General features: G+C 42.5%; 1 protein-coding gene across 2 annotated transcripts in view; it reads right to left on the minus strand.

Moving 5' to 3' along the window:
* LOC128843392 (glypican-5-like) overlaps positions 1–22,683 on the minus strand; it is a 646,741-nt gene extending 624,058 nt beyond the window's left edge. The window contains exon 1 of one of the 2 annotated variants that reach the window (XM_054040197.1): positions 22,128–22,683. In XM_054040197.1, coding sequence (XP_053896172.1) covers positions 22,128–22,320 — 193 coding nt within the window. In that variant the 5' untranslated portion in view covers positions 22,321–22,683. The remainder of the gene's footprint in view (positions 1–22,127) is intronic. The other variant, XM_054040198.1, reaches the window with a different exon arrangement.
* Positions 22,684–25,572: the final 2,889 nt, after the last annotated feature.

Consider the following 25,572-nt stretch of genomic DNA (forward strand, 5'->3'; position numbering starts at 1 on the left):
GTGACATGATCATGTCACTGCAAGACTTCATTACTCACTTGCCAGCACACACATATACAGGAAGACTCACAGGTAAATACAGCCATCTGCAGACAATGGGAGTCATCAAGATTCCAAACCATCATTAATGGTCCACACTTTACACAATTACAATAGGCCCTCAGAGTTACATTTTATATTTCTAGTTTTAGATACAAGAGTGGTACATTTATACAAATCAGATGATCATACTCAGTAGATTATAAGCTTTGTAATGATACCTTACAAGAGACCTTTTGCATGAAGCATATCCCAGTTACGTTACATTCACTTATTACCGTATTTTCTCTAAAACCATCTCAGTTACATTATATTGACTTATTATCAAGTTTTTATAAAACCATATAGACTGCACAACGTCACACCAATCTTGTCTGTGTTCTGTGCACATCCAAAATTCCTGCTGAATGACCCGCCCTGGGAGCAAGTTACCAGTGACCCGGGGCAGGGGCGGCAGGGGGGTACAGTTGGAGGGGTGGGAAGAGCCCAGTGCTGGGGTGGAGGGCAGCCAAAAAATTTTTTGCTTTGGGCAGCAAAAAACCTAGAGCCGGCCCTGGGCTGGGGGGAAAGGCTTCAGGACCAGGTTGTATTTACATTCACACCTAATCTATCTAGGTATCCAGCAAACAGAGCTGTGTTGCTGAAGTGATAGATTTGGGCTGGGGTTGGGTTACAAATCACTTCAATGACTGGGGGGTGGAGGGTAATGAAATGCTGTTGTTCTTATTGTATGAGTAAAGGGCAGTAGAATTGTACTTAGCCTGTGCTGATTGAGGGCATCAAGAGAGAGGGTGGAGACCTGTCCCGCTCCACTGTTTAAAGACAGAGCTGATTAGGCTCCATAGATAGTCTTTTGTTCTCTTAAGTGACCACTGCAGCTGAAATCCCTGATAATCAGGTCTAAGTGCTTAGACCTGCTGTGGGGATAGTGTTTCTGTGGAAGAGACAGCCCAGACTGCACTAGCAGCAAGGTTCCCCCACTGAGAGCTCAGCTGAAATCACTGAGAGCTGGGTGGAACTTTAAGAGACCAACTCGCAGAGATCACAGTGGCAGCAGAAGATGACAGCACAAGGCCATTGGCAACAGAGTGGTGGAGTGAACGGTGGCACAACAAACAGCAGTGGCCAGAGCGAACAGTGAGCAGCTGGAGGAACGAGCAAGGTGCCTTCTTGCCCCCCACCTGGGAGGTGTACGAACGTGAAAGCACCTCTGAATTCTGAGTCTCCACTGACCAAGGACAACACTGGGGTGCGGTGGAGGGAAAAGTGAGGGGCACGTTAAATAAACATTTGTTTGTTGGACTATATTTTAGTGACTTTGCTGCAGAATGCCAGATTTGTGACTGGGAATGGAAACTTATATAAATATATTTCCTAGTAGGCCAAGATTTTTAAAATGCATTATTTGCCAAGGTTGTTATCGCACATCGTTGCTATCTTGAGATGTCATTATGTTGGGGAGTTTCTGTACATAAGAATAGTCATATAGGGTCAGACCAATGGTCCATATAGCCCAGTATCTTGTCTTCCGGCAGTGGTCACGGCCAGGTGCTTCAGAAGGAATGAACAGAACAGGTAATCATCAAGTGATCCATCCCCTGTTGCCCATTCCCAGCTGCTGGCAAACAGGCTAGGGACACTCAGAGCATGGTGTTGCATCCCTCCCCATCCTGGCTAATAGCCACTGATGGACCTAGTCTCCAGGAATTTATCTAGTTCTTTTTTTAATCCTGTTATAGTTTTGGTCTTCACAGCATCCCCTAGCCAAGAGTTCCACGGGTTGACTTCATGTTGTGTGAAGAAGTACTTCCTTTTGTTTGTTTAAAACCTGCTGCCTATTAAATTTCATTGGGTGACTGCTAGTTCTTGTGTTATGTGAAGGATTAAATAACATTTCCTTATTCACTTTCTTCATACCAGTCAAGATTTTATAGACCTCTATCATATCTCCCCTTAGTCGTCTCTTTTCCAAGCTGAAAATTCCCAGTCATTTTAATCTCTCCTCCTGTTTCATACCCCTAATCATTTTAGTTGCTCATCTCTGTACCTTTTCCAATTCCAATATATCTTTTTGGGGATGGGGTGACCAGATCTGCACACAGTATTCAAGGTGTGCACGTACCATAGATTTATATAGAGGCAATATGATATTTTCTGTCTTAATGATTCCCAACATTCCGTTTGCTTTTTTGACTGCCGCTGCACATTGTGTGGATGTTTGCAGAGAACTATCCACAATGACTCCAAGATCTTTCTTGAGTGATAACAGCTAATTCAGACTCCATCATTTTGTATGTATAGTTGAGATTGTTTTCCAATGTGCATTACTTTGCATTTATCAACATTGAATTTCATCTGCCATTTTGTTGCGCAGTCACCCTATTTTGTGAGATCCCTTTGTAACTCTTTGCAGTCTGCCTGGGACTTAACTATCTTGAATAGTTTTGTATCATCTGCAAATTTTGCCACCTCACTGTTTACCCATTTTTCCAGATAATTTATGAATATGTTGAACAGTAATGGTCCCAGTACCGACTCCTCAGGGATACCACTATTTATCTCTCTGCATTCGGAAAAAACTGATGATTTATTCCTACCCTTTGTTTCTCATCTTTTAACCAGTTACTGATCCATAAAAGGACTTCCCTCTTATCCCATAATGGCTTACTTTTCAAAAGTCAGTTTAAATTAAATATTTTTTAAAAATATATATATATTTTTAGAAATCTAGACTTATGTGTTTTGGTCTAACTTGCATTATCCTTATGTTAAATTTGCATTATCCTAACAAAACACTTACTTTCTTCATATCTCTTTTATATGTTGCAGGTCAAAGTGAAAATGAAAAGACAAAAAACAATATAACATTTTTTCCACTCAAAGGCCTCAAAAACTAACCAAGGTGAAGAACACATCAAGATCCAAGAATAGATCAACGTGTCATCTGAAGGTTCAAGTGGTATATCTACATTCAACCCGCCTGAAGCACAAATACAGCTACCTACTGAAGAAACAGTGTCTCCAAAACCTAAAGGCAGTTCCCGATGTTTGTCGGTCAAAGTGTTCCCATTTATTGAAGCTACAAAAGATGACTACTGGTGCACCTCTTGCAAAAAAGCTTACAAAGAAGAAACGCTTCCCAATGCTATAATTGGTAAAAGTGGAAGAGCTTGGTTTGTCAAACCAATCAGCAAAGCCAACGCTGACAAACTACGTGAAAAGGCTGCAAAACACCAGGCCTCTGGAGTGCATCAACATGCAGAAAGCCTTATAAGGCCACTTTCAAAGCCAATTTTAGAAGTACTTAATGAGGCTGTTAAGAATGCTGGAGACACAACACAGTTCATGCGAACAAACATGGATGTGGCATCCTACTTTCTATTTAAGAGATACCACACATTACAAACTGGAGGCCAATGTTAAGTGCATTGTCACTTGTTCATCCTGAAGTTGAACACTGGTTCCAAACAAGACCAGCAAATGCTCACTATCTTTATGCAAGAAACTCAACTGACTGGCTAGAAGCATGCGGTGCAACAGTGAAAGACTCAACAGTTGAAAAGTGAAGAACTCTCTCACCACATTCAAAAAATTTGCATATATGGCTGATGAATGCACTGATGCAAATGGGCATCAAGTATTAAGTTATTGTGTACGTTATCTTGATGTCAGGGGTAGGCCAGTAGATGCATTTCTAGATGTTCAAGTTATAGAAGACACATCGGCTGCATCTGTGACAACCCACATCTTAGAAGAGTTAAATTCTTGTCAATTGGACCCCAAACAGATGGCTGCTTGTGCATTTGATGGAGCTGCAAACTTCTCTGGAAGACATGGTGGAGTACAAGCTTTGCTCAGAGAAAAGTGTAATCCTAATCTCTTCTACACTACACTCCTATACACATCTACTCCAACTAGCTCTAGTATGAGCTGTAGAATCTTCAAAAGACATTTAAAAAGCTATAAATTTAATGTCTTCATTATATTCTTTTTTCAGCAAAAAGACTGAATATCTTGGAAAATATAGAAGATACTGGGACTGAAGTTCAAATTAGTCCAACCTGGGAAAACCCGCTGGCTTTCTCATGAGCGATCCTTGGCTGTTGTCTTAAAATTACTCCAGCCATTATTACTGGCTTTGGAAAGTATCTACCAAGATGGGATGGATCTAAGTAGTGAGGCTGGTGGATTACTTTTGCTACTATGTTCAGAGAAGACTATTGCCGTTCTCTCTGTCGTAAGTCTACTGTTGAAACCATTTGGGTCATTAAACAATGCCATTCAGGCATTTGTTACAACAGTGGTAGATCTTTGTCCAGCAATAGAAGCTACATTTGGATCAGAGAGCTATCCATTGAAAAAAGTACTGGAAGAAGCAAAGACTTCAGTCCAGAATTTGACTAATGAAGGCATTTATATTGAATCCTTAAGTGAAGAAGACAAGAAGTGTTTGTTAAGACAACTGAAAAAGTACACAGGCGATTCTTAAAAATCTACAACAGCGACTTCTAGATTCTACTCAACCTCCATATAGCTTTTACAGATCCCTGTCCTATAAAACACCAACAGTTGAGAGTAGTGAGGCACTACCAGCAATGGGACTGCCATGTGATCAGGACAGAATAGAGAATTTGAACACAGAGTGGAATATCATATGACAAATGAATGAAGATTTGACTTCAACTTCTTTTTTATCATCACTAGTGGCTCGACCCAATCTTTATGTTCTGTTTCCTGGGATGAAAGTAGGAATTCATCTCTTGCTACTACCAGTCACAGCAGCTACAGTTGAGAGTTCTTTTTCATCATTGAATAGAATTTTGTGTTCTGAAAGAAGTCACCTTCTGCCTGATCACGTGAATGAACTAATGAGCATATCAATTGAAGGAATGGAAGTACCAGACACATGAGAAGCCACCAAAGATGAACGCATTGCATTCAAGAAGTTCATTAACAGAAAGAACAGGAGTACTTGTGGCACCTTAGAGACTAACAAATTTATTAGAGCATAAGCTTTTGTGGACTACAGCCCACGTTGTGCAAAATTATAACAAGAAACCAAGAAGGATGTAGATGTAGTGCTTCATAGAAGGCTCGAGTAGCCGACTTTAATTTGTGTGATGATTTTAAAACATGAGTTAAATCTAATAAAATGGTCATGAAACATTTTTCAGTTTTTACTATGGTGTCACAGCCCACCTTCACCCTCACAGTCTCACCCCTCATAGGCCCTGACACACACACCGAAAATTCGAACACCCCCCCAATTTCAATTCCTGGGGAAACCATTGCTGGGGGTAGCAGCAGCTCAGACTAGCCACCTTATTATCCACCTACCCAGATGCCCTGGGTACATACTCTGGCAGCTAGCACAATAGCACAATCTGCTACTTGTGCCATCCCCAGCTACTCTACTATTTATTTTTATATCTCATCGGCCCTGACACCGCCCCCCCCCCTGTAAATTCGACACCCCCCCTAATTTCAATTCCTGGGGAAACCACTGATTCCCATTTGGGAGGGGTCTTCACAGCCATAAAAGCTAGAGACTTGTACTCAGCTTTCATTTCAAACACAATATGGCAGCCTCCAGAAAAGTGTACCAATGTGCCAAATTGACATAAGTTGACCTAATTCCACCTCCGCCATTGATCTAAAATATCAGCATTTTTGACAGTATCCCCAGAATGAACTTTTGGATTCTTGTCTACATCAACAGCCCTTTAAGAGGAAAGGACATTAGCATTTTAACTAATTCTTCCCAAGAGGGGTTATTTCTATGAAGGAGGGATACAGGGAATGGTAGATCAGTGTTCAGTGACAGAAAAATATACCAGAAGCTTTAAACTCACAACTAGGTACAGTCAAGTCACAGTTACTTTTTTAGGAAGGCGTATTTTTATGTTTCCTGACTTATCTAGGGCAACCCAGATTAGGAAGGGAAAATCTGATTTATTGAAGCTTGAATCCATAAAGCTTGAAACTAAGGAGGTGATATTTTAGCCCACTAAACTCTGAACTACTCTGAACGGCAATAAATACATTTCCTTAGATTTTGATAAAACAAAGAACTTTTAGACTCCAAAGCATAACACTCCTGAGAACACTAATTTGAAGACACTCCTTTGATTGGTTCATTTGAAGGCAAAGATCTTTAACAGTTCTTAGCTTCCAGAGTTCTGCTCCATTTCTTCATTTGGCTCTCTCACCTTCAGACTTGTTATAGAGTTATTCTAGATTGCCCATGTAAATGTCATGTATCTCTAGGACCATGTGTCACTCTGGATGGGGGCAGCCTTAATGTGAAGTTGCTCCATTTGGGATATATTCTGACTCATCCTGCAAAGGTATACTGTGTGAGGGGATACCTCTACTGCTAACCCTTAGCTCAGCCACACAAAACACCAGTTATCATTTGCTGAGCACTGGGGGGAAAGTCAGCTGCCAGCATACCATGTATCTGAGGCACTATGGCTTCCCCAGCTATAGAACCCCCATATTTCATTTTTCCTAGTGTGAAGAGAGAGGCTGTTCTACTGGTAGGCGCACTAGCCTAGGACTAGCCTTGGGCCAGTCACTTAAGCCCAGAACCTCACTAGGGGTTAAAACACCTAAATAGCTTTGAGGATCTGGGCAGTAGTGTCTCTGTGCCTCAGTTCCCCATCTGTGAAATGGGGATACATATTGTGATGTTACACCCCATATTCTTCATAGAAATATTGTTATGATATGAATTTGGCATGACTAAGATATGTTTTATGCCAGAGGGGTCATATGAGGTATCATTGAAAAGGTTATGATCTACTGAATGTGTTTATCCAATTTGTATGCATGTATCTTTTTTATATCTGAAGCTAGGAATATTGACCATGTATCTGTATTTCAAATGTGCTACTTTGGGTGATACCCACAACTATCCCTTCAGGTACAACAATGAAAATGTCAGACAAGGCTGATGGCCCCTTAAGAAGAAACAATAAGACTCTGAAGATACTAATCTCTCTCCTGCCTGAGAGGGGTCCTGGGACATAGCTCTGACACTACCAGGTCAGATGGTCCTGTCACCCGATACAAAATACCACCTCAGACACTGCTGGTACTTTTCCACTCTAAGGGGATAGGGAGCAAGCAAAGGATTCCTGCCTTAGGAAAACCCTTTTTAAGGGCTGGGGAGGGGTTTGATCTGGGGAGGGGGTTCTCCACTGCCTACCCAAGAAGGAGGACTGCTGAAAGAACCTGAAGGGACAAAGGAATTAACCTGAGGGGAAAGGCAAGAGTGAGTCCAGACTGAGACAGGGGTCCAGTCTGTAAGAAAAATAACTAACTCTGAGCTAGAGAAACTCTGCATCCTGCTTAAATTCAACATTTAGGGTGAGAAATTACATTTTGTAGCCTGTTTCTTTAGTGAATCAAGCTTAGTTTGCGTGTTTTGTTTTATTTGCTTAGTAATCTGCTTTGTTCTGTTTGCTATCCCTTATAATCACTTAAAATCTGCCTTTTGTAGTTAAACAAGAAATAAATGTATTATAACATAACCCAGTTTGTGCAATTCATATCAATGGGGGCAAGAAGCTGTGCATCTCTGTCTCCACATTGAGGGAGAGGGCAAATTTTTAGGAAATTGCACTGTGCAGATCTTTCTAAAGCACAAGACAGTATTATTTTGGGTTTATTCCCCAAAAGGGGCATGTACGTGAGTGCTGGGTGAATCCTCTCATACAGAGCTGACTTCAGTCTGTATTTCCAGCTGGATGTGGCCCTACCCGTCTGTGTGTGTGCACATGCTGCAAGAAGCTGAAGAGCCTAATTCAGCAAAACAGGGAGAGACAATCCAGGCTGGTGGAGCAGGAGAGGCTCCGTGGAACCCCAGTACATCAGGTGGCATCCCAGATTGGGGGGGGGGGGGGAGTGTCGTCTAACCCATCACACACATTTCCATGCTTCATGGGGAAGCTGTGAGGATAAAGTGGTGTTCAGATACTACAGTGAGCGGGGCCATAAGAACCTGAGATGAAACTGGATAACATCAGGTGGCCAAAATAGAGGAGGGAGCATATCCAGCTTCTTTCAAGCCAGCAGTAAATAGTGTTGTAGTTAAGGTTGCTTCACTGCTGTGCAACAATGTCTCAGGCCACCTCCATGCACCTATAGCACTCGTGCTCTATGTTATTGCTCTGCACTTCTCACTAGCATCACTGCAAATGGGATGTGACTGAATTTGGCCCTTTGTGACTAGTTTTTTTAGTGGATCCTTCCTCTTCTCTTTCATTGTACCACAAACGGTGGATTAAAGTGGTTTGTAAGGGTTTGATTTTGCCAGATTACCAGTCTTTTCCAGGCATCTACCAGCACAAACGTATATGGCAAACAGCCCTGGAGATAGATTTCACTGTAGCTACGCTGAGGTGTATCTACTGAGGACCTGGCCCTTACACTTTCTCAAGTGTGGCATTTTCATTTCACAGCACTCATTTAGCTCCATATTTATAGAGAACAAAGGGAAGACTGTGCCAATGTCCTGCTACTTAGACTTGAACTAAGTGGAAGTGAACATGTAGCTGTACAAGCAGCCCTTTTCAAAAGCAAAATTACGTTGTCAGGGTCCCTACATGCTATGTGCATGGATGGTTTGCAACCAACAACAACAACGCTGGCTTTGCACATCACCCATGTCAGAGATTAGACCACTTGAAAACCCTTAGGAGTTCAAGCACTTTGGGGGACCTGAAAGGCTCTCTCAGGCAACATGCAGCTTCTGTATGCTATTTTGATGTGCCCCTAGGAATGAGGAATCTTAATATGTAGGTATGTGCGAGGTTTTTAATATGGAAATATCCCTAATGTATATAAACTAGAAAACCTTGCTAGACTTTACCTTTATTAATATTATCTAAAATTTTTCAAACCTGGGTGCCTAAAGTTAGGCTCCTGAGTCCTTATTTTGGTATTTGGAAATTCAGGCCACTTATTTAAAGTGCTGGACACCCAACAACTCCCACATGGGTTTCCTATTAACAGCATCATAGTAATATTTATATTTATTGACTCTCCGGATACCTTCTAGAATACTGTATCTTTCAAAGTTCTTCATGATAAGCCAATACTTAGTTAAATAAGAAAGGATTGTAGAAGTTAGGGAATTTGTAAGAATTTGATCCATTTCTTGTGGATAGTACACAAAACATCTTTTCTAATTGCAAACATGGATGTGTAAACATAAGCTTTATTCTCCTCCTCACTATGGACACTTAACCCCCAGTAGCATTAATGGGAATTATGCATGCATAATGAGTGGAAAATAGACCCTTCATGAATAGGGCCCTTGTTGATATAATAAATACATTTAACCATTAATGTTTAGGGATGTGCCGAACTATCCTGCAAAGCTACCATGACCTATCTGATACTGTGAGATTGTGAACGTGGATTTCTGAAATTTGTCTTTTGTTTGTTTTTAAAAGGACTCAATACAGGTACACCAAAATGAGGGCCCTATGCTACACTCCTCTTCCCTGAAAAGAATGGCTCTCCAGAATGGTTTGTCATATGTATTTTGTGCTGGAAAAAACCAAGAAAAGCAGTGGTCAGGGAATAATTAGAGAAATACAACATCAAGAAGGGCCCAATTCAGTCCTCAGAAGCATATATACAGTTTCCATTGATTCCAATGGAAGCCCCATGGAAATATAAAAAGACCGAATAGAAGTCATACTATACACTCAGAAAAACGGCAGGTCAAACAGCAAAGTGTGAATGCTAGTTAATGAAGACTTTTACTGGAACAATTTGCTCTCTGCTGCAGCTGTAAAGTCACAACAGAATTGCCTGACTATGTGTCAGCTAAATCAGAGATCAAAATGCAAAACATAGCACTTGGGGACATTACAGGTATTAAAGACACTTCCTGAAGGGTTCAGAGTCCATAAAATAATGAATATATTTACTAGCATCATCTATGAGAAATCTAGAATTCTTCCAATATTTTGAGTGCTTTATGTAGTCTTCAAACAAGTACTCTAAAATTTCAAATGAGAAACTTCTCTATTCATGAATTACGCATGCATGAATAAACTGAAAATATAATTAATTTGGTACCCTCTTTTAAAACTGATCTTCCCAAATGAGCAAATTAGATGCAGTCTTATTTTAATTAACACACCCAGTGGACAGTGCTTACCCAAAATGTGAAATGGGGTTGCAGCATTTTGTATTACTACTTTGTCAAACACTGACAATGAGCTTGGTGCTGTACAATACAAGAAATAAAGGCACTTCCTGCCCCAAGTAGCTTCAGTTTAGCATGCCATACCATGTGTAAGATCACTGGATCAGGGACCATGTCATCTTGTGTGTTTGTATAGCACCTAACATATATGACTTTCCATGGCCAAAAAGCATAAGAATGATAAGCTTCCCATTTTAAGGATACATTTACCACAAAAAGCTGAAACCTCTATTACTTCAATGCAATAGAGTCTTGTATACTGTACCTCTGAGCTTTACAATTTATAGCCCTGTGACATAATGGTTAGGCAAATGGACCGTGTGACTCACTGTGTAGCCTTAAAGAAATACAGTAACTCCCCACTTCACATCCTCTCGCTTAAAGTTGTTTCGATGTTGCATCCCTGTTCCATTACAAAATATGCTGGTTTAAAGTTGTGCAATGCTCCGCTATAACGTCGTTTGGCCGCCTGCTTTGTCCACGGCTGGCAGCCCCCCTATAAGCTCCCCTACGCCACCCCCTCCTAGCGCCTCCCGCCCGCCGGCTGACTGTGCAGGTCAGCGCCTTCCCCCTGCTCCCCCCCGCCTCCTGCCTGCGGCAATCAGCTGTCTTGCGGCATTCAGGAGGCTGGGGGGAGGAGCGACCCTCCCCTCTCCCTCCCCCCAGCCTACTGAACGCCTCAAGACAGCTGATTGCCACGGGCAGGAGGCGGGGGGATCAGGGGAAAGGGACTGATCCGCGGGGTGCGCCAGCAGGCGGGAGGTGGTGGTGGGGGGCGCATATGGGAGCAGATAGGGAGCCTGCCAGCCTGTTTAATACCTGAATTAAATTGCTTGTTTAAAATGTATATAGCGCCTTTTGTCTGGCAAATATATATATATATATATATATATTTATTTATATTTCCCTGGAACCTAACCCCCCCTATTTACATTAATTCTTATGGGGAAATTGGATTCGCTTAACATCATTTCGCTTAAAGTCGCATTTTTCAGAAACATAACTATAATGTTAAGAGAGGAGTTACTGTATTAACCTCTCTGGCTCTACTTCCTTCTCTGTAAAATGGGAACAACAATACTTTCCTTACCTGCCTCACAGGGGTGTTTTAAAGATTAATGGTTGCTAAATACTGAGGACATGTAAAGTGCTAATCTGGGTATCATTATTATTACAAAAATGTTTAAATCTAGCCCAGGGTGAACCTAACTATTGGATGAAAAATGGCCATGTTTTCCTAAATGGTCTACAAACTACCATACACCCTTTCCATTACTGGAGCTGCAGTGGGAGACCAATGTTCATAAATGGCACATGAATAGAGAAGTTTCATCACACTTATACCTGAATTAGCTAACCTTCTGGCCTGAGCTCTTGGTCTGGTGTTATAGCTGCTTTAAACAAACTCCAAATATAAAATATTATGCAGAAACATTTTGCAATTTTAATTTAAACATTTCACCCACTCCCAAAATAGCATGTGGCCACAAGTGCTTAGCAGGAAGTGGTGACAATCTGTTGCTTCCTGTTATCTTTATCCACAGAAAAGATAACTTGTTATATATTAGGTGAGGCATGCATATAATTGCATCTAGTGGTGCTTCCTACAGAAGTACTCTATAGAATATGAATGAAACGTATTACATCTTAAAAGGTATGTAGAGAACATATAATATGTAAACCAGGATGATTCAATCACATTAAACAAGGATATCTAATCAGACTGACTGACAAGACTGAAAGACTGAGCATAAATTCTCAGTGTGTCACAGACTTGGCTGCTGTTAGGAAATTAATTCTGATCCATCAAAACACGTTTCCCATAGAAGCAGATGCTGTGCTATATACTGATAAATGATGAGTACCTAATGAAGTATTATTAAGCATATTCCTTTTTTCATGTCATTTTATGCTTTCATGTAATGGGGATCTAATTACAAAGTCTTTGCAGTACACTGAATTTTGTCTATGGGTTTTATACACATTTGTACAGATAAGAGAAAAATCTGCTATATTGTATAGGGTACATTTTACATATAGCTTTGCATTTCTATGATCCTCAGCTTCATGCCAGCTTACATGATTAATTCTTATAAAAGCTCTTACTAATTTTGATTTTATTGATTTACATACCGCCTATTACCATGGGAGCTTTGTTTCCATTTATCATGTTAATGCCTTTTTATTAGCTCTGCCCTTTTGCAGAGAACCTATTACTATAAATAGAAAGAGGGCTAAAGTCTTACTGTACTGTCTGTAGATTTTTTTTTTTTTAAAACACACATTTCCTACCATTGTTACCACCGGTTCAACTTCAGCCATGGGAACGCTAGTGTAGAAAGAACTCTAGATAGTCACCAGCAATTTAAAGGACCATGCTGTGCAACCCTGTTTTTTTGTAAACCTGTTCTGAGTCTGCGATACCATACACTTTTGGAACCACTAGCTCTTAGGAGAATCAAAATAAATAAGCTCAACAGAATCTTCCCAGCTGAGATAGAAGCCACAGAGCCAGTATCTCCTGTAGGTGGTAGATAGATTTCTTCATAGGTTGAGCTGATCCTATCAAAGACACCGTGGGAAGAATTCCCACATCTGGACAATATCCAGTACCTACTGGTTTTAAGTAGTTGCTAAGCATCTAGAACAAAGGACTGGAGTCCAGTGCCTATGGACATGTCATTCTTGGACAGGATGGACTTGAAGTTATCTACTGTAACTGTTCCTGGAGAAGGAGCTAGATCTGATAGAGAAGTTCCATCTAATCAAAGACATGAAGCCTAGATATGTCCAATCTTCATCTGAAGAAGCAGAGAAATTTGGCTCAAGAAATTTGCAAACCTGAAAGGTCTACCTGCTCCTACAGAACTGTCTACATTCCCCTTGTGACTTTTTGGAGGTGAGCAGGGAATCTGTTCTTTTCCCACCATTTCAACAACTGCCTTAACCAGAGGCTTTCTTCCACAGTAGATAGGTGCAGCCATTAACTGCTTGGCTTGAGAGTCGGCCTTCCATGACTTGAACCTAAGCAGAAAATCTAGCTGCAAACTGGAAAAGACAGAGGCTTCAGAAACAAAGGGCACAAAGAGTGATATTTTCTGCAAAATGGATGTGGACCTTCTGTGCAAGTTTATCTATACATGAGAAATTGGCTCTTGTGAGGCATATTGCTGGTGTGAAAGCAGTAAGTTACAGTGCTTTCATATATTTTGACATTAAGAAATGCATTCTTGCATCCCCTAGGTTTTTGGCTAGAAATGTCTGGCAGAAGGGACTATCACATCTTTCATTAGAAAGGTAAGAACAGCACCTCTCAACCCCAACCCCTGGTTAGTAAAAGAGAGAGACCACTTGATTAGCTTTCAAGCACTGACTAGAACCTCTGGGTTTCCCTACTAACTGAGCAATATCACACAGCCTCTAGGTCTGCTTGAAGTGTTGAATATAAAGGGATACAAAGTCCCTTTTCTGAACCTGAAGAGAAATACTATCTAGCCATTCATCTGCTTTCCTTTGTTTTCTTACCCCTTTTCCTTTCAGTTGCTCTTGCTCAGGTTGAAGATCCAGGCTGCTGATCTATTTTTAAATCATGAACTCCAAATATTAATGAGGCTATGGATGGAGGCTATGGATATCATCCCCTGAACTGTCATGCTTAAATTCAGAAAGTGCTCCTTTCTTAAAATCCAAAGTATATCTGCTGGAGAATGAGGAACTTGCTTTCCTATTGGTTTTGAGAGGAAATTTCAAAGGAATCTAAGGAAGTTTATAGATTCCAAGGCTAGAACAGATCACTGTGATCATCTAGCCTCCTGTATAAAATGTCATAGAACTTACCCAGAATAATTCCTAGAGCTCATCTTATAGAAAACCATCCAATCTTAATTTAAAAATTGTCAGTGATGGAGAATCCACCATGACTATTGGTAACATGTCCCAATGGTTAATTATACTCACTGTTAAAAATGAACACTCCATTTCTAGACATTTGTCTAGCTTCAACTTACAGACACTGAATCATGTTAAATGTTTCTCTGCCAGAATGAGTGACGAACCCATTTTAAAATATTTGTTCCCCATGTCGGTACTTATAGACTGTAATGAAGTTACCCCTTAACCTTCTCTTTGTTAACCTAAATAAATTGAGCTCCCTGAGCCTCTCAGGCATGTTTTCTAATCTTTTAATAGTTTTCATGGCTCTTCTCTGAACCCTCTCCAATCGATCAACATCCTTGATAGGACCCCAACTCCATTGAAAGGCAATAAATTAATAAATAAAGCCTAATTACAATTTTATAGAATTTGAGGAATTTTCAAAACTCTTGGATTATGGACTTGAACTATAGGACCATTTGCTCTTTCCTTTTTGTAACACTGGGAACTTGTCAAATTCCTCAGCTTCTGCTAAAGTTGAGAAAGATGAACCTGAGGATAAAGGGACGGCATCAATCCTCCTCTTATATTGGATTTATTTCCTTTATTATGTTGAGAGGAGAATCTGATCTGAATCACTAAAACAGTCACTTTTTGTTCACCTGAACCAAATGTTCATACAAATCACTGAGGATATTGCTGTTTTTCTGAGGCTCAGGGATAGGAGGCTGGAGATTTCCATCTGTCTGTGGCACACCAATTCCATCTTGATGAGGAACTAAGCAAATACAAACAGATTCTCTGCTTATGGATTGCACACGGGTTGCTATGGGGGAGGCATTACAGAGTGGGCAGCTGGTCCCATGTCGGCTAGGAGATTTATTAAGAGGTGGAGGAAGCAGAGGAAGAGAAAGGAAAATATTGCCACTGGCAGGAGTCCTGCCTGTTTCTACAACAAACTTGGTGAGGTTCAAAGTTCTAGTGGAAGGTTGGAATGCTAGCGGAGAAGAGTAATGGAGGGAGCATGACTGATCCTAGGAGCTGCAGGCTGCTGAAGGGCAGTTATTCTGAAGCAGCAGGGAAGCAGGTGCAGTAGCAGCAATCTGAAGCAGACTGCTGAGGCCTCTGGAATAATTGCTGCCTTATCTGAGCTGTTTTCCCACCTGAGTGGGGAAGTTGGGGGATGGGAGGACCTCAGATTCATCCTCCCATTGATCAGGAACTAGTCTAATCTCTGGCTGCTATGGAGATAGATGCACAAAGAAGGAATTTGCTGGAGGAATGAAGAGACCTCAGGAGACATCCTGCCTGCCAGATAACTCTATCTTGATCTTTTATAGCTGCTTTCCTCTGCAGAGCTCAGAGCACTTCACCAAAGAAGTATCATTATCCCCATTTTACAGTGGGGAAAACTGAAGCACAGCGCAACTTGCTCACAGTCATCCAGGAGGACAGCAGCAGAGCTGGGAATAGAAGCCAGGTCTAGTGAGACACAGTTCAGAGCTTTATCAACTATGGCACGAGTCTGGGCCAGAATCCGTGCCTTAAACCACTAGGAAGAAGCCAAGTGTGTATCTAGTGTACACGTGAATTTTACATACTTTAGGAAAAGGTGACATACTATACAACAAAGCACCAGCCGGGAGCTTTGGCTAGCCAACTGCAATTGCAGAGATTTTCTGCAGAAAACTATGAGACCATGTAAGTAAACAGAAAGGAAAGATTTATAAAATTCACCTAAAACTTCTGCATCTTTTCTAAGCATTAATTGAATCAGGCTTCAGCACCAGCCACAACTCCTCATATACATCCCTGGTACAATGCTATTGATTTCTTTGGAACTACATCATTGATGAATTTGGACGCATGGGATCATAGAAGATATGGGTTGGAAGAGACCTCAGGAGGTCATCTAGTCCAACTCCCTGCTCAAAGAGGACCAACCCCAACTAGTATTAAATATCAGAGTTAAGAGTAAACTTGAATATAAATTACAATCCATAACAGATGATTTCAGTCACTCATTCTGATGTGGCAAAGGTTTCCAGGGCCAATGAAATGAGTACATTTTGCATCTGGCACATGCCAGAGTTATAAGTGACTGGCAGAATGCTGCTGTGAGCAAAATGTGTTTCAGTACCGCACCTTTAGCGGTGGGAATTACACAGTTCTCATTAAGATGAGAGAAATAAAGAGCTGAGCAGTAATAAAAGGAGCAAACAGGAAAATAAAGCAGTGTATGACCCATATTATAATTTAAAAAAAGGTACATTTAATGGATATTCTCAGACAGCTCCTGCTTAACTCAATGGAAGCTTTGTCACAGATTTCACTTGAAGCTGTTCCAGCCCAATGTGTATACTGTAGCAGCAAGCAGTTATTGATAGGAATCTATGTATTTCTTATAGCTATTCAGAAAGAGAATCAATTTTCATGTGAATGCATAAAGTAAATTGTTAACTCATGCCTGATCTTGCTATTGGATACTCAGTGTTTATCCATGGTAATAAACTAATTTACCAATTTAAAGGTGCAAGATCAGGCTCAGAAGGGTAAAAAGGTTGTAATTAGGACAAATACCAGTCCATGAGAATGGGCTGTGCAACCTGTGTGTGTTACAAGTAATAGAGAAATAAGAGTGAGCATGACAAGGAAGATATTTAGATACTTCTTCACAACGTGCAGCAAGACAGCCATTTGGGAGGTAACAAATTACTGGAGTAACTATCCCTCCAAAGGTACTTTTCATAAATAGTATATAGATTTAGATCCCATTTCTTCCATCGTTACTCACACTGTGGAGTACTTTTTTCTGGGAATCACCCCAGTGAAATCAATGGGACTATTTCCATAACAACATGCTAGTCCACATGATTAAAGGAGACAAAAGTGAGTCTTTAGAGAGGAAGGATGTTCTTATGGTTAAGACTGAACTGGAAATCAGGAGATCTGGCTTCTGTTTCTGACTGTGCCACCACCTCATTATGTGAAAGTAGGCATGTTGCTTACCTTTTGCCTCAGTTTCCCCACCTGTAAAATTGGAAGGATACCATCTCATGAGACTAAAGATATTAGTGTTCAGGTGACATTCAGATACTATGATGCTTAGCTCCATAGAAAAGCTTATAAATATGGGAATGTAAAACACAGCATGTATGCAAATGGAATTTAAAAATAAATTCCTAGTCTCACAATATATCACTTACTAGAAGCCCCAGATGTGGAGGGTTTGGGTACCTTGTGGGGTCTAAGTATCAGATTTGAAATATCTTGATGCCCTGGAATAATAGGCTCTTCATTCAAATTTGTAGGAGCACAGTGAGTGGATTCCACTGGTAGCAGGGAAAACATCCCAACCTTCCCTCAGTTTGGAGTAATTTGAATAAGAGGCTTCTGAAAATCCCCAAAAGCTCCCTTTAGAATATGACTAGTATAGGTCATTGCAAGTGAGTCTTTCAGATGCCATCTTAAAAACAGAAGCCCTCTCTGCAGTGAATGGCCCTTAAGGAGTTCAAGACATTTTTTCGTAAGGTAGTGGTTTGCTCAGATGTCCCTGGCCAAAAATTTCCCTTCTCCACACTATTGTGCAGCATGCAGGCTCCCTTCCTCTAATCTACATGTAACTGAATTTCAATCAGGAAACGACTCGTGTGTGTACTGCATATTCTGTATAAGGCCAGATCCTCAGCTGGTGTAAGTCTGCAGAGTTCCATTGAAGTCATTAACAGGGACTACAATTAGTGACTTCAGTGGAGCTACACCCATTTATACTACATGAGGATCTGGCCCATAGTCTGGAAAGTGCTTTAGGATATAAAAAATTAGTTTTATTATTAGTTTAACAGGCACCACCTGTAGAAGGAAAATAGCTCCCCCTAGGCACCCCACACCCTCCCTCAGCCTGATATGCAAAGGTACATCTCAGATTTTTAAGTGCTATTCTAGTCTGTTCAGGTTCTTGCACTGCCCTCAGCACTGTTGTATCTGAGCACCTTCCCGTAGTAGGTTAAGCAACATGACTAACCTCTGTCACATGGGTCTTATTCCTTCTCTTATCTTCCCCACAGGGAGTAAATTGTGTGTACAGAGAATTGTTTTGTTTCGTTGGTGGGATCTGGGGGGAAAAGGAGAAGTGTTGACATCATACTTCTATGGGCAGGTAAGGTTCTCCCTTCTACAGGTAGGGAATGTTTGACAACCCGAATATGGCAGGACTGGGCCCATATGTTACATTGGTTTACAAGCTTCATAAAAAATATGTACCTGTAAAAATGACACAGTTGCCTCTTACGAAGAGGAGAGATTTGAGATGAACCTTCCCTGAACTGAACTGTAAAGTCCATCACATCATACCTCTTTTGTAATGCCTATAAGAAATCAGGCAACTACAGCTGGCCAGGGAGACAATATTTATTTTAAAAAGCAAAAACAAACAAAAAACCCATTCAGATGATTCAGAACTATCCAACTGTGCACACAGGGCATGCTCCAAAGCCACTTAAGTCAGAGGGGACTCTTTCCATTGGTTTCAATACATGTTGGATCAGGCCCTCAGCAATCCTCTATAACTGCATGACCTTCTTACTGTTCCTCTCACCTCACCCCTTTCCCTCCTAGTGTGTGTTATCCTCTGCTGTGTACAGTCTAATTAGATTGTAAACTCTTTGCAAAAGGGACCTTGTAACCCAGTGTGTTCATACAGCACTAATACAATGAGGCCTGCAATTCTGACTGAGGTCTGAAAGTGCTACCACAATATGAACGTCAAATAATAAAAGAAAGAGCTGGTCACTGTAAAAATAATTTGTGGTTTCCTGCCAGGGGGAAGAAAACCCCACAACCATAAAGGTAACCAAATGAAGAACTGATGTACTGAAAAACGGTTTAATATTTAATTAAGAGGACACAAGATAGAAGGCATTATAGATATTGTTAAGCAGTTCAGAGTTAGACTTCTGATGGAGTTGGGAACACTTAATGCACAGAGAAGATCAATATTGCCCTTTGTGCACTTCTTCCCTCCCCCTACTTAATTAAAGAGAAACCTCCATGTCAGCCAAAGTTTAAAAGCACATTCACTTTTAAACATCTGTAGCTATTCTCTTCTGTATGTCACTTATTTCTGAGACAGTTTGCTAGTCAATAGGAACATTCTGTGTGAAACTAGCACACTATGAAGATTACCTCTCCTCTGAAAAATCACAACAGATTGCTACTTGACATTACACTGAGAAATCTAACTTCACCAGGCACAGGCACACCAACAGGCCATCTCTTCCTTCGGAACACATTCCCTTTCTCCCCTGTTTTGCCTATGATAGTAGGAGTTTCGCGAGGGAATGGAAAACTCACAGGCAAGCTTTCCATTAAGTTTGAAAAGTTTCTTTCAGAAACAGCTTTTTGATTTCTACCCACAGAGACAGTCATCCACCAGCTTGTAAACTTTCTGAAATACTTAGGGGTTAGATAGTCCCATGCATGGCTGAAATGTAAGACACCTCATCCCTTACCATTCTGAGCCCTCCCAGGTTGTAAGAGGTCTGACCATAGCATGAAGAACAGGTGCTACTTGGCTGATACTTCCCCTTGCAGACAACTGGGTGGAGAGGGGAGCAGGGGAGTGAGGAGCCCTGACTCTGTGCCTACCAGCCAAAGAGTAGCTTCCTATCACACGGGGGGAAGAAGCTGCTCCACAAAATGGGTGAAGCAACTTATTCTCCTCCCTAGAGCATGCAGGGAGTAAGGGAAGAATTAGAGTGTTTCAGATCACAATTCATTCATTGGTCTGCTAACTGGGGTGGTGCAGACATGAGCCACCCTTTATATGGGGCAGACTGGAAAGTCACAATATAGCACTAGGGAAACAGAGGTATAAGAAATGCTTCTTTTGCAAAGCTAGCCTGGCATATTTTAGGAAGCAAGAAAACAGGTTGTGTCCAGACAAGTCTCATCACACATTTTATGGGTTTTGGATCAGACTCCAAATGATTTAGAGAAAGAAAAATAAATAAATAAATAAATAAATAAAGCAACCTAAATGGACATTTACACAATTGCATGTCTATAGCCTTAATCACTTCCTAACCACAGGCAGTTAATAGTTGACTTATGACCTGAAATATAAGGGTTGATAGTCCTTTTGTATTATATTCTTAAGGCATAGGCATACTATAGACATGGATATGATAAGTGTATAGATAGATAGATGATAATTCATATAAGGGTTTAATCATTGAACACTACAAAACTCTTTGCCTCTGCAATATCCAGTGATGATGAGTTCCACGGGTTAATTATGGACTGTGTTTTAAAAAAAAAAAAAAAAAAAAAAAGCATCTTTTAATAGGTTTGTTCTTGAATTGTGTGCAAAGCTAAACAGACCAATCTTTTCCATACCATTCATTAATTTACATGTGATAAATATTACAGATACAATATTAGCTATGTAAAAGCTAGGTTCAGTTTATTATTCTATATCTCCATGTTGCCTCTTATTCACCTCTCTAAACAGAACAGTCCTAACCTTTTCCCTAATTCATCTTTCCTCTGAATTAGAAAATTACGGTACATCTGTTTAGAGAAAGCAAAGAAAAAAATCAAACTATAATTTATACTTTATAAGAGCTCCCTATTGACTCAATTATTAATCCATTTTCTATGTAAGGGATTATGGAAAATGTTGCAGTCTTAAGTCTTTCCCAGACATCACAACATTTTTTTTTAAGTTAAAAAACATGGTAACGAATAGTAAATTCTCAGATCTTGTTTTCACACATTTCACTGAAATCAGACGTATGGAGACAATCAATGAACTATATTAGCACACTTTTTTTTTCAAGTACTAGCAAAAGCACAGCTGCTACTTCTAATTATATAAAAAAAGTTTCCTTTGATTTTAATGTGTGCCAAATGTATCCAATTTTGTCCTACCTGTGATCTAGTTAAAAACTGGTGCTATAAAATGTTCCACTTTGCATTAGTGTAGCCACAAAACTGTATGGGTCAAATTCTCCAATGAAGTTAGGTCAGGAGATAATTGGGCCCTATAAAGCTAAACTGCTCCCAGCCATGCAGCATAGTGCAATGTATGTCCTCTTCTGTGGCAGGGACCCACAGAGACTTTGGAAGTCTTTTCAGATCCAGAGAGCCACAGTGATTTATTGAGTTCTGAGATTTGTTGCAACAACAACTTCTTGGAAAATAAACATAGCAGTGTAAAATGGAACTGGAAAGAGCAGAACACTAAGACTTCTCAAGGATAAAGAGTATCTAGTATCGTTAGCTATGAGGGAATTTTGAAAACATTTCTCTGTTTTGTTCCCTGTCTTCAATCTTTCTTAGACATCCCAAAAAGTCGATGTTTTTGTTTTTTATTTAAAAGCCACATGGACCACAACAGTCAGACACTCTCTGATGCTTTTCTGAAGGGAATTTTCTAAGGGATCTGGGTAAAGAGATCTTCACAGTGAAAATGAGTCATGAACATTCAGGAAACTTTGTAGCAAAAACGTATGTATATTTAAGTTTTAGTTGGCATTGTTTCCCCCATTTGGCCTGTGTTCTCTGCCCTTTCCTCCACTGAGAAAAATGCATGGGACTGGCATTATCTGCCCAACTTTGCCCCTAACCTGTGCAAGGGTGACTAAGAGGAAAGTTCAACCAGTTCTTAAAGGGGGACACTATCCAAGAATGCGTTCATGTCTCTGAACTATTTGCAGGAAAGTTCATCTGCTATTGTCCGCATCTATTTAAACTCCATTGCATCCCCCCACCCTCCTTCTCTTTAGCTTAGGGTCTTTAGGTCTCCCCCTTGTCTTGATGTTGGTCTGGGTGCTGGTTAGCCTCTGTCCAGATTTCCAAAGAAGTTTCTTTTAGGTTTTAAAGTGTGTCCAGGCGGGAAAACTTCAGAGTCCCTGTTCCCAAAGGAGCCTGGTGCAAACGCGGGGTGCCTGGAGGGGGGGGGGGGAAGGGTTAAGGGGACAGTACTGACCGGCAGTGGGCACATCGGGAACCAGCTTGAGGGGGCCAATCTGCCGGATCTGAAACGCCGTCCGCACTTCGTGGCAGCTGGGAGACTTGACTGCAGAGACCCCGCCGCACAGCCCAGTAGCCGCTGCCGCAGCTAGCAGCAAGAACCCGAAACGCTGCCGGCTCAAGACCCCAGGGCTCCTGTCACCGGCCATTTCCACATTCCCCCCGGGGGCAGAGCCAAGCCAGGGACCGCAGCACGCCCCCCGCTAATCAGTGCCCAGGAGCGGGACCGGCCCCTGGGCGAAGTTGCGAGCTGCAGGAGACAGGCGTGGGGGGAGGTCTTAATCCGCTCGGCACGGAGCGCTGCAGCCTCCGAACGCCGGCACCAGCTGAGCTCGCGGAAGCGTCCGAACGCCGGCACCAGCTGAGCAGCCTCGCAGGTCGGATCCTCGCGGCCAGCTGAGCTCGGGTTCCTGCCGGGCTGCCTTCAGGGAGGGCGCTGGGCGCTCTTACTGTTGCCGCCTAGCCCCGCTCGCTAGGCAGGGTCTGGGAGGGGAGCAGCCGATCTGCTCATTGGCTTGTGCTATAATTAGACTAAAAAAAAATCTGGAGGGAGTCTCCTTTAAAGCCGCACTGTCTGCAGCTAGTGGGCAAGCTCGCCGCCAGCCCAGCCCGCTCGCTGTGTTAGCCACCGCGGGGAGCCCCCGCTAACCGTGCATAATGGGCCGCTGGGCGACTCGAGGCTGAGCGACACGCCCTGCCCTGCAGTTGGCTCAGGTCTATCAGAAAGCCAGGGTACCCAACCGCGGACCATGGGGAGAGAAAGCACTAGAGAGGAACTCCTGCCCCACTGAAATCCAAGGGAGAGCTGATGGGCTTCAGTGCGGATAGGATTCCACTCCCGGGGCTTTCCTGCCTGGGGCCTGGGCAGAATCTGTGCGAAAGGGACGCCACCAAACCCAACAGCAGGAGAAAGGAAACGCACTCAGGCCAGGCTTGTAAAGCCCACTGTACACGGGGTAGAGTTTCAGATACCACAGGATTAAGGAGCGCTTTGGCAAGGCAGCCTGGACCTGTGTAAGGCATGGGACTTTGAGTAAGGAGAGGGAACCCACGTGTCCTGGCGCTGCCACTGACTTCCTGGGTGGCCCTCAGTCAGCCACTTCAGCGCTTTCTGCCTCAGCTTCCAGAATTACCATAATCGACTTGAAACGTAAAATCTGTGCGAAGCACTCTGACATCCTCAGCTGGAAGGAACTCTGAAAAAAAAATATTTAGCATTGTTTATGTATGAGTTTTGCTGGATCCCATGCAAAATGAATGGCACTCAAATAGAAGGACAGGGTCATATAACCATCTAGATAGCTCCACTTAAAACCAGGTCAAAGTCTGACTCCTACTGAGTTCCACTGTAATTTAACCTCAGAGTTCAGGGGGACACAAATCTCTACCTCAACAACAACAACAACAACAACAAAAGGGGGGGGGGAAGGCAGGGGAGGCTTTCTGGTCTTCAGAGTCACTGGAACTTTTAAAAAAGTTTTGCAAAGTGATACATGGAATAACATCTGACAGTCCCTGTGGTTTATAAAACCCCAGCTACACAGGTATCAGGGACCTTTGAGTAGGATCAATTTACAGCAGGGTTTCCAGAGGGGGGAAATCCATACTTAGGGTATGTCTACACTACGGGATTAATCCGAATTTATATAATTCGGATTTGAAAAACAGGTTGTATAAAGTCGAAATGAATGCGGCCACACTAAGCACATTAATTCGGTGGTGTGCGTCCAAGTACCGGGGCTAGCGTCGATTTCTGCACCGTTGCACTGTGGGTAGCTATCCCATAGCTATGCCATAGTTCCCGCAGTCTCCCGCGCCCATTGGGATTGTGGGTTAAGATCCCAGTGCCTGATGGGACAAAAAACATCGTCGCAGGTGGTTCTGGGTACAGCCTCACCTCCTCCCTCCCTCCTCCCTCCCTGCATGAAAGCAACGGACGGCAGACAACCATTTTCGCGCCTTTTTTCCTGGGTGGGTGAACACACTGCAGACTCCATACCACGGCAAGCATGGAGCCCGATGAGCTCAAGACAGCACTCATGAATATTGTAAACACCTCGCACGTTCTCGTGGAGTTTATGCTCAGCCAGGACCAGAAAAACGAGGCGAGGAGGCAGCGGCGGCGGCAGCGCAGCGACAAGCATGATGAGGACATTGACATGGACATGGACACGGACACGGATACAGAATTCTGTGAAACCACGGGCCCCGGTGCTTTGGAGATCATGTTGTTAATGGGGCAGATTCTATCCATGGAACGCCGATTCTGGGCAAGGGAAACAAGCACAGACTGGTGGGACCGCATAGTGTTGCAGGTCTGGGACGATTCCCAGTGGCTGCGGAACTTTCGCATGCGTAAGGGCACTTTCATGGAACTTTGTGACTTGCTGTCCCCTGCCCTGAAACGCCAGAATACCAAGATGAGAGCAGCCCTCACAGTTGAGAAGCGCGTGGCGATAGCCCTGTGGAAGCTTGCAACGCCAGACAGCTACCGGTCAGTCGGGAATCAATTTGGAGTGGGCAAATCTACTGTGGGGGCTGCTGTGATGCAAGTAGCCAAAGCAATCACTCAGGTACTGCTACGAAAGTTAGTGACTCTGGGAAATGTGCAGGCTATAGTGGATGGTTTTGCTGCAATGGGATTCCCTAACTGTGGTGGGGCGATAGACGGAACCCATATCCCTATCTTGGCACCGGAGCACCAAGCCACCGAGTACATAAACCGCAAGGGGTACTTTTCAATGGTGCTGCAAGCACTTGTGGATCACAAGGGATGTTTCACCAACATCAACGCGGGCTGGGTGGGAAGGGTTCATGACGCTCGCGTCTTCAGGAACACTACTCTGTTTAAAGGGCTGCAGCAAGGGACTTACTTTCCGGACCAGAAAATAACCGTTGGGGATGTTGAAATGCCAATAGTTATTCTTGGGGACCCAGCCTACCCCTTAATGCCATGGCTTATGAAGCCGTACACAGGCAGCCTGGACAGGAGCTGTTTAACTATAGGCTAAGCAAGTGCAGAATGGTGGTAGAATGTGCATTTGGCTGTTTAAAAGGTCGCTGGCGATCATTATTGACTCGCTCTGACCTCAGCCAAAGAAATCTCCCCATTGTTATTTCTGCTTGCTGTGTGCTCCACAATCTCTGTGAAAGTAAGGGGGAGACCTTTATGGCGGGGTGGGAGGCTGAGGCAAATCGCCTGGCTGCTGATTACGCGCAGCCAGACACCAGGGCGATTAGAAGAGCACACCAGGAAGCGCTGTGCATCAGAGAAGCTTTAAAAACCAGTTTCATGACTGGCCAGGCTACAGTGTGAAATATCTGTTTGTTTCTCCTTCATGAAAACCCGCCCCCTTTATTGACTGATTTTCTGTAAGGAACCCACCCTCCCCCTTCCCCCA

The sequence above is a fragment of the Malaclemys terrapin genome, chromosome 9, assembly GCF_027887155.1.
Source record: "Malaclemys terrapin pileata isolate rMalTer1 chromosome 9, rMalTer1.hap1, whole genome shotgun sequence".
NCBI lineage: Eukaryota > Metazoa > Chordata > Testudines > Emydidae > Malaclemys > Malaclemys terrapin.